General features: G+C 29.8%; 5 protein-coding genes across 5 annotated transcripts; 3 read left to right on the forward strand and 2 right to left on the reverse strand.

Annotated features, from left to right (window-relative positions):
• Positions 1 to 587: 587 nt before the first annotated feature.
• FG379_003312 (uncharacterized protein) lies at positions 588 to 2,603 on the reverse strand (the record flags this gene model as incomplete). The annotated part of the gene is made up of 1 exon (XM_067328943.1): positions 588 to 2,603. The coding sequence occupies one exon, from the start codon at positions 2,601 to 2,603 to the stop codon at positions 588 to 590; it is 2,016 nt and encodes a 671-aa protein (XP_067182626.1).
• Positions 2,604 to 3,451: 848 nt separating this feature from the next.
• FG379_003313 (uncharacterized protein) lies at positions 3,452 to 4,507 on the forward strand (the record flags this gene model as incomplete). Its single annotated transcript, XM_067328944.1, has 1 exon — positions 3,452 to 4,507. The coding sequence occupies one exon, from the start codon at positions 3,452 to 3,454 to the stop codon at positions 4,505 to 4,507; it is 1,056 nt and encodes a 351-aa protein (XP_067182627.1).
• A 337-nt stretch (positions 4,508 to 4,844) lies between these two features.
• FG379_003314 (uncharacterized protein) lies at positions 4,845 to 5,475 on the forward strand (the record flags this gene model as incomplete). The annotated part of the gene is made up of 3 exons (XM_067328945.1): positions 4,845 to 4,883; positions 4,974 to 5,109; positions 5,201 to 5,475. The coding sequence occupies 3 exons, from the start codon at positions 4,845 to 4,847 to the stop codon at positions 5,473 to 5,475; spliced, it is 450 nt and encodes a 149-aa protein (XP_067182628.1).
• Positions 5,476 to 6,490: 1,015 nt separating this feature from the next.
• FG379_003315 (uncharacterized protein) lies at positions 6,491 to 6,939 on the forward strand (the record flags this gene model as incomplete). The annotated part of the gene is made up of 2 exons (XM_067328946.1): positions 6,491 to 6,637; positions 6,928 to 6,939. The coding sequence occupies 2 exons, from the start codon at positions 6,491 to 6,493 to the stop codon at positions 6,937 to 6,939; spliced, it is 159 nt and encodes a 52-aa protein (XP_067182629.1).
• A 251-nt stretch (positions 6,940 to 7,190) lies between these two features.
• Positions 7,191 to 7,556, reverse strand: FG379_003316 (uncharacterized protein; the record flags this gene model as incomplete). Its single annotated transcript, XM_067328947.1, has 1 exon — positions 7,191 to 7,556. One exon carries the CDS (start codon positions 7,554 to 7,556, stop codon positions 7,191 to 7,193), a length of 366 nt encoding a protein of 121 aa, XP_067182630.1.
• Between the last annotated feature and the right edge of the window lie 2,034 nt (positions 7,557 to 9,590).

Genomic DNA, 9,590 nt, shown 5'->3' on the forward strand with positions numbered 1-9,590 from the left:
TACAACTATTCCACAAGTTAATTATATTGGTACTCCTTACACACACATATAGTATATATGCATCTATATATTTCAACAGTAATAGCAGCAATATACTGGAATAAAACAGTAAAATTAATCTACTAATTAACTTTATTAATAAATTATCTCTAGGCCTAAATTATATCCCCTATATACCATTAAGTAATGTTCATATTTTTTTCAATTGTTCAAAAAACGCATGTTTGGCGGTAACATGTTTCCCCATACAGAAATGTGTTTCTTCCCCACTTCGTGATGAATCAAATGATTTTTCTGGGCCTATGGAAGAAAAGAAGTGAAAACATCCTAAATGAATAATAATCTAGAATATCGCTTAAAACATTCTATATTAACTTTTATCTCATGTAGAAATGTATTAAATTATCTAGAAAATTAACTTAGTTATGCAGAAAGTAATGTTGTGTGTTAATGTGTAAACTTGAATGTTTTAATGTATTTTTTTTTAACAAGTTCACAAATCAACATAGTAGTTATATATAAATCAATAAAACAATATATTTCGCATATATTCATTTGAATATAAAAAACTTAGATAGCGTAATAATTTACCTTCTGTTAAAACCGTTATTAAACCTCCTCCTTTTTTGTGTAACATTAATTCCATTGTTGTTATTGGTGGGAGCTTGATCAAATGGGTTTAGTGAAGAGAATGGAGACAAAATGGAATTGGTTTGTAATGACACGTTCTTGTATGTTAAGTAAGGCGCATAATCATCGTTTTGATCAATATAGTTACATTGTGGATTAACTTCTCTAACTTCAGTATCCATAATCCCAGTTTGACTGCCGTTTACATCGTGCAAATACCTGCGATTTCTGTGAAACACTTCTCTATGTACCACGTCATGAATCAAATGATTATTTTGTACTTGAATGAGATGCTGGTTGTTGTAAGGAATAGGATGAATGAGAGGTGGATGGTGGAGGACATGGGGAGGAGGATGCATGTGAGGGTGTGAATGTAATGTTTGAGGAATGTGGGAATTTGTTGAATACTGATTAGGGTAATGATAATTATAATTTACGGGATGGTGTGAAGAATGCTGATGTGGAAGGGGTGGAGGTAGTGGATGAGTTTTAATAGGAATTTGCGAATTACGAAAATGGTATGGGATAGGAGTATTACGCAAATAAATCAAATGAGAACTATTAGAGTTTGAATTATAATTATCATTCAAATTTTTTTCATGTTTATTGATGGAAAAATCTCGGGTATTGCTTTCAGTTTTAATGTTTTTATGAGTTTTTGACTTGCTCACGTCCTTGTTGTTACTGTATTTTGATTCCCTATTTGATTTTTGACTACTATTCTTACTTCTAACAACACTTTCCGAATGCTCACCTAGATTCATTTCTACACCAATTTTTTCGCAATTGTTACTCATGTAATGTAATAAATGAGAAATATTGAACAGTTTATTACTATCGGGTAGATTACATTTTTTACGTCTCTGCTGAGAAGGCGGATAGTTTGTTTCAGAATCTAGTATAAATTTATTTTTAGTTTTTAACAGGTTTTCCTTATTATTTATTTCGGATAAATAGGGAGGCTTTGAAGTACAGCTTGTATGACCCATCTTGTTGCAATCCATACAAATACAGTATTTAAAAAGTTTTCTATTTGATTCCAAATTAATGTATGAGTTACTGTCATCTGATTTATCCTTGCCATTTTTGTTCTTAAAGTTAAATAAATCATTTATACTTTTTTTTTTGAAGTACGATTCCCTTTCAACCCTTGCTGGTAATATGTAATTTTGATAAAAAAATCCTGATTTATTATTACAATCTTTAATTTGATGGCCCTTCATTAAACATTTAAAACATCTATTTGATTTACAAGATGAAACAATCTTATTGCAGTTTGATGAACCACAGTATTGACATCTTAGAGACATTGTACTTTTTTTTAAACCATTTGTTATTAAATAGTAAGTAATAAACCCTGTCCTTGTATTCTCAAAGGTATTGAACAAAAAAGATTTAAACCTATTCCTCTCTGTCATATCTCTTAATACACTATTTATATAGTTTATATAATCTAAACCACTTTCTTTGTTCTTAAACTCAGAATAAACCACACTTTCTGATGAGTCCTCATCTTTATTTAGGTAAAATCTCGACTCCATTGTTTTAATATGGCTTGGTGGATTTTCATACCTCAGGAAAGACGGCCAAATACTTGTTCCTATTTCTTTAAAGTATTCCCACAATTCCAGACTAACTGTTTTTTCCAATTCAATATCGCCCAAACTTAATACATTTTTTATAATATCCATATTTCTTATTTGCTCAATTGAATCCGCACTTTCATTATTTTTATTTCGCGTATTATTTGTAACACCATTTATATAATCGTTCTTAGCTAAGTTTTTGAAGATTTCAATGGAAAATTCATCATTATTCACTCTTTTTTCTCCATCCCTATACAAATTAAATCCCTCACTCACTTCATTTTTGTCTTCGAGTTCCAATTTTTCAAAATTCTCCAAGTGTATTTGTTCTACCTTTCTTATTTCGTCTAGATCATCAAAAGTATATAATTCACAAATTTTCTTCATTTCATGAATATATCGCTATTCACATCAATGAAAAGATCAACATATAATTTAACCAACTATTTTAATTATTTCTACTATAAATAAATTGCATATATAAATATATCAGCCTTTAATAAATGTGTCTCTAATTATCTTAACCTGTCAACATAAACAAAAATATCTTAGTCTCACTATATGATACTCAATAACACTTGTGATTAATTATTAAATATATTTATTCCCACCAAGAAATTGTTAAAGTTAAGTGAAATTTTACTTAAAAATTTCCCATAAACAACAAAATACTTCTTATATACAAGTACTTATATTGTCAATTAAAAGAAAGGTAGAAAAAAACTCCAAAATACACCAAGTATGAATGGAATGTACAAAGGCAAGGTTGATCTAATTAATTATCCAAGAAGAAAATCATATATTAAATAATTCTCTTTTGTATGGTTAAACATTAAACAAATAATTGGTCTATTGATTGGCGCTAAAATAAAATTTAATGGCACTTTTTATTTAAGTCATACGGAAAATATATAATTAATAGTGCTAATTAATATATTAATATGTGAAATATTTGTAATGTCTACAATTTATTGGCCATGACCTTGACTAGTTAAAATTTTGCAATAAATGGATATTTCTCGAATTTATTAGTTTCGTTTCACTTGGTTTTAGCCTGATATAATTCAAGTTCTTTTTTTTAATTGCAAGCCATTAAGCTTGGATATTTAGTTTAAAATATAAACTAATATTAGGAAAAAGAATAGTCATCATCATATATATATATATATATATATTTGAGGATATATGAAAATTTAAAGTAATAATTGATTAAAGTTAGAATATATGAATTGATCATGGATATCTTCTGGCACAAATTTATCTGTAGTATTTTACTATTTATCTCTGCTCTTTTGGGATATTTGTTTCCAGTGCATATTCAGAAAAAAATTAACTATGAAAAATCAGGTGAATCTAATAAAAGAAATAAAATATTACCCATTCTTGCTTCATTCGGTGCGGGAGCTTTTATTGCTCTGGCAATCGTTCATTTAATTCCAGAAGCTATTGAAGATTCCAATTCTGGGCCTGGGTCTTTGGTTTTTACAATAACAGGAGTGAAGGTAAATAGTGTTTGTTATTTTATTTTACTAGGATTTCTAATTTCTCTTCTTTGTGAAAGTATATCAGACGAATTCTTTGGTGGGCATGAATCGAAGCAAGAAAATGAAGGAAGAGGTAACAGAGAACTAGATAACCAAAAAGTTAATTCTAATGTCATTAGTACAAATGTTTCGTCGGAGTGCACTTCTGATGATGAATCTTATATTATTAATACAAGTGAAACTGACAAACATATAATAGGAAACAAACTCGAAAATTGTGTCAAACACACAGAAAATACCGTTAGCTGTTATAAAGTTAAAACAAAAAAAAAGAAACCTAAGAACAGCTTAAATTCTCTTTATATTGGATTTGTTCTAGTTAGTGCTTTATTTTTACATTCTTTATTTGAGGGTATGGTTGTTGGTACTTCCAAGACAGTTACTGGAACATGGCTTATTACAACTGTTATATTTGCTCATAAATGGATTGAAACACTTATCGTTTTTGTTACTTTGACATCAAAGGGAGTTAATCCTCTTGTGTTTATACTACTTCTCTCAATAAGTTCACCTTTGGGCTCTTTATTAGGTGCCATTGTGACATTAACAAGTTCAACAGTTTCTTCTGTTTATACTGCTCTTGCAGCAGGAACCATACTTTATGTTTCATGTATTGAAGTTATTCCAGAAGTTTTTAGTAAAAAACGCGATATTCATGTCTTCACAAAGTTATTTTCATTTGTTATTGGAATTGTTACTGTATCAGCATTAACTTTGGTTGGTGATATTGTTGAAAATTCAATATAATCATCGGCATTACAAAAAAAGTTTGAATTGTTTTGTTTAATCAATACATTATTACTGTTACTTTTTATTAGTGAAGAAGTGTGTTTTCAATTAGTTTTTTTCATTCAATAATGTAAAATCATTTCCTATCTTCACTTCTAATTCACTTTTTATTACCGGAGTAACTATTTATCCTGTTTCATTCACTTGCTGCATTTATGCGTGCATTTTTACACGAATAAATTTTAAGCACTTTTCTTTCATGTGGATGGTTATGCAAAAAAAAATTCAAACATAAAAATTAGATGAATGTTTAATAAGTACTGTTTGTAAATAAAAAAACAATTGTAAAATAGAAATGATTTTGGAAGAAGTGTCAGGTTTATCAAAACCAAGAGTAAGTTTAAAGAATTAATATTTAGATCAGAACTTTTTTTTTAATTTACGAACGACAACAATTGGACACTTGCTTCTGAATTATTTATAGATTGACGAACTAAAGCAATTTTTCAAAGTGGTTGATAGAGAAAGAACAGGTAAAATATCCGAAGAAAAATTAATACACATGTTGAATGCGATGGGTGTTCAGCTCACAAAAAGAGACAAACTTGCAATAAGAGCAGGTAATTTCAATTTCTAACGATATTGATACTATTTTAAACATAAATATTCATTATCGTTATTTATATTTAATAAACTCACTTTTCCATTTAGAGTCACACGAAAGGGGTATGTATACCCTCGATGATGTTTTGAAAATAGGCGAGGTTGTCTATAATGATAGAGTTATAGCTAAAGACTTGATAAGTTCCTTATTTTACATAACTGATGGAAAAGATACAATAAGTTGCAATGAACTGAGAAGAAACCTTCTTAAAGTAGGCACCATGGTCAAGCTTTCTCCAGAGGAAGTGAACTGTATATTAAGTGACATTGGGGAAGGGGAAATCAATATATATGATTTTGTAGCATATTGTATTTCTGAATGAAATCGCTAAAATGAGGACTCATATATTGTTAGGGAAGAAATAAAGATACATATACACAAATACTGCGAGTAAATGAATGTGTATAATCAGAATATCCGCATAGTTATCCCCAAATACACCAAATAAATAGGTGAAGTAGGATCAGGTCTGTCAAATTTTCATCATTTTAAACACTTAAACCACCATATTAGTTCGAATGGTTGAATATTTTCATTTCTCGCTTCTTTAAAAAAAAAAAAAAAAAACCCACGATTTACAGCAGTTATGAATGAGAAAATCCCAAATAAACGATAACTTAAATATCCTCTTTATAATTCATTAAGACATTTACTACATGTTTTTTACATCATATATGTTCACATCAATACAGAATAGATAAATGACCTTAATGTTTTTATAAGGCAGTATTATTAGTAGCAATGAGAAGGTCTGAAACTACTTTTTTTAATTATTATGTACATAGGTGGATAAAATATATATATATGAATTAATTTAAAAAATGTACATATAAACTGCTTTCCTCACTAATACATCTTCTCATATCAAGGTAAATTATGTCGCTTCTAAACAAAGGGAAAAAGTGTTTTACGCCTCTTGCTTGTCTCAATATCAATATAATGAAAATAGAAAATAAATCGCGGGAAAACTAGTGCAAACAATATTTTAAGTTATATAAAACAAGAAAGGTAATAGATGATCTTTAGTTCATTAAATTGTTGGCATAAATTTGCATTGTCTTGAATTTTACAATCTATTATATTCCCATTTCCGAGTCCAAGTTGTCTAAATATTAAAAATGCATAACAAGCTTTAAGCGCCTTTTCCCCACTGACATTATTTAAACTAAAGGTAATTACCGGGAATTGTTTGACAAGAAAGTGCATGCAAAAGAAAAGGTTAATATAATTTTATGAAAGATAAACACAAATGTAATGTGAACTATGAATTTTCAGTAAAAAATAGTTGACAATTCTGGCTTATTATTTGTGTTATTACAATTTATATTATGTTTAAAATGGTATTGTTAACTGAATTGATAGAAAAGTCATATTTAAACATTTTAAAGAATATAGATACTTTTGAGTATTCTGAAAGTAACGATCCCCTAATAAAACAAGAAAAAATAACCAATACTGAGATGAAGTCATTATTGTATGACAATGTAAGTTTTGTGAATTATTATTTAAAAATAATTCTAATGAATAATTAATACGATTTTAACTATTTTCAAACTAATAACAACTAATATAATTAAACCACGCAAATAAAATAACATACCAAATTGAATACACTTCTGCAAAAATTGTTACTATTGAACACTTAGAAATATAATAGTGATGTAAATTCTAAAAGAGGTGTTATTACAAATGAATTTTCACTATTTGATGAAACGTATGAAAAAAAAATTCAATATGACAAAAAAAACAAGTATAACAAAATTAACAAGATTAGAAACATTATTAAGGGTAAGTATAATTTCATTACTCAAATATATGTATATATATATATATATATATATTTATATAAATTTAAACTTTATATTATTGAACTCTTTTTCAACAAAAATAACACTAAATATAGAAAATATTGATTCACTTAATATATCAAGGAGAAGCAAATTCTCTATTTGAGAGTCACTTTGTCCTTTATGTTATTAATAAAAACAGTTTATTTATATCCCATAAGTACAATATATGAGTTTTTTTTCTATTATACTAATTATCTGATGGCTTTATTTTTAAAACAATTTCTTTACGACGCTTAGCTTCTAATTCCAACATCAAATTTGTTCTTTCCATTAAATTTTTTGTCTTTATTTCAATCATCTTTGATGTTGCATATCTATTTATCATTTCCTCATCCGACATATATCTTGGATTAAATCTTTCGTAATACGAATAACAATACATTCGCGTTTCATTGTACAAATCGTCAACTTGAACTCTTGTATCTTTCAAATAACAAAATAATGGCTCCTCCAAGTAATTTAATATTTCTACCTTTAATTTTATTATTCCAGTATCTATTTTGCGGTGAAAGTCATCTATTTTTTTAATTAATTCTACAAACTCTTTTTCCATCCTATCAATTATCCGCGGAGCTCTCAGTTCATACCGTTATTTTGGATTAAATTGCACAGTACTTAATACCAGCAATTTTTATTTTTATTGCACATCAGATCTTATTTTGACATTGAGATAAATACACCGGCGCCAATATATCTTGTTTTTAATTTGTGTTTAAGAAAATAAAAATTTGCATGAAAATCGCATTAATAACTAACTGGACCTAACTTTGTATCAATTAGTTCAAAATTTATAATACAATTTATTCTAATATGTGTTTAAATCAATGTGTCCTTTTATTTCTATTGAAAATCAAGTAATTTAAATAATCTGCTGATAATTACACTAAATATTACAAGTGCATGCACAAACATAAAATAATACATAATTAAATAAAATATAAAAGAATTTAAGTAATAATTCATTGTAAATAATTTCATATAAACTTCTATTAACTGATTACGAGACGTTGACAAATGCAGAAGCATCGATATTTCTACCCCAGAATTTTTTTTGAATGTGTACAAATATGCATAGTTTATAATTAGCTTATAAATATTCGATCATAGTTTTGAAAATTTAAATCGAGGGTATTGAAATCCATTTAATTTTATGTATAACCACCACTCGAGCAATGAATTATAAATATCTCCGTATTTAATTTTTTTAAATATTGTTTATTTTTTTGCATCAAAAAAGTTAATAATAGCTGATATAAATCTATTACTTTCACCACATATAAAACGAACCGGGAGAATTTTCTTTTAACACATGTGCTGGAGCTGCTTCTTTTATGATTGAAAAATCTGAATCACTCTTTATAATAGGAGCAGATGGAACCTTCTTTAGTGGGACTGATTTAGATGATCCACTACCTTCAGGAGACTGTAAAGGGAATTATTTTAAGGCAGGAGGACTCTTTTTAATTGGTGGTGGCATTGAACCTTGTTTTTTAAGTATTGGAACAGGAGTAGGTGACTCCTTTTTAGCTGTGAGAGTTGGTGCTTCTTTTACCACAGGTGCAAGTGATGGAACACCTTTTACCGGAGGAGCAACTGGTGCTGCTTTTTTTACTGGAGGAGCTACTGATGCCTCTTTGGCTATTGCAGCAGTTGATGAATCATCCTTAGCTGGAGGAACTACCGGTGCTGCTTTTTTTACTGGAGGAGCTACTGGTGTCTCTTTAGCTACTGCAGCAGTTGATGAATCATCCTTAGCTGGAGGAACTACCGGTGCTGCTTTTTTTACTGGAGGAGCTACTGATGCCTCTTTAGCTATTGCTGCAGTTGATGAACCATCCTTAGCTGGAGGAACTATTGGTGCTGCTTTTTTTACTGGAGGAGCTGCTGAAGCCTCTTTAGCTATTGCTGCAGTTGATGAACCATCCTTAGCTGGAGGAACTATTGGTGCTGCTTTTTTTACTGGAGGAGCTGCTGAAGCCTCTTTAGCTATTGCTGCTGTTGATGAACCATCCTTAGCTGGAGGAACTATTGGTGCTGCTTTTTTTACTGGAGGAGCTGCTGAGGCCTCTTTAGCTATTGTTGCAGTTGATGAACCATCCTTAGCTGGAGGAACTACTGGTGCTGCTTTTTTTACTGGAGGAGCTACTGAGGCCTCTTTAGCTATTGTTGCAGTTGATGAACCATCCTTAGCTGGAGGAACTACTGGTGCTGCTTTTTTTACTGGAGGAGCTACTGAGGCCTCTTTAGCTATTGTTGCAGTTGATGAACCATCCTTAGCTGGAGGAGCTACTGATGCCTCTTTAGCTATTGCAGCTGTTGATGAATCATCCTTAGCTGGGGGAATAATTGGTGCTGCCTTTTTTACTGGAGGAGCTACTGATGCCTCTTTAGCTATTGTTGAAGTTGATGAATCATCCTTAGCTGGAGGAACCACTGGTGCTGCTTTTTTTACTGGAGGAGCTACTGATGCCTCTTTAGCTATTGCTGCTGTTGACGAATCATCCTTAGCTGGAGGAACCACTGGTGCTGCTTTTTTTACTGGAGGAGCTACTGATGCCTCTTTAGCTATTGTTGCAGTTGATGAACC

Source organism: Cryptosporidium bovis (genome assembly GCF_009768925.1).
Source record: "Cryptosporidium bovis isolate 45015 chromosome Unknown contig_7, whole genome shotgun sequence".
NCBI lineage: Eukaryota > Apicomplexa > Conoidasida > Eucoccidiorida > Cryptosporidiidae > Cryptosporidium > Cryptosporidium bovis.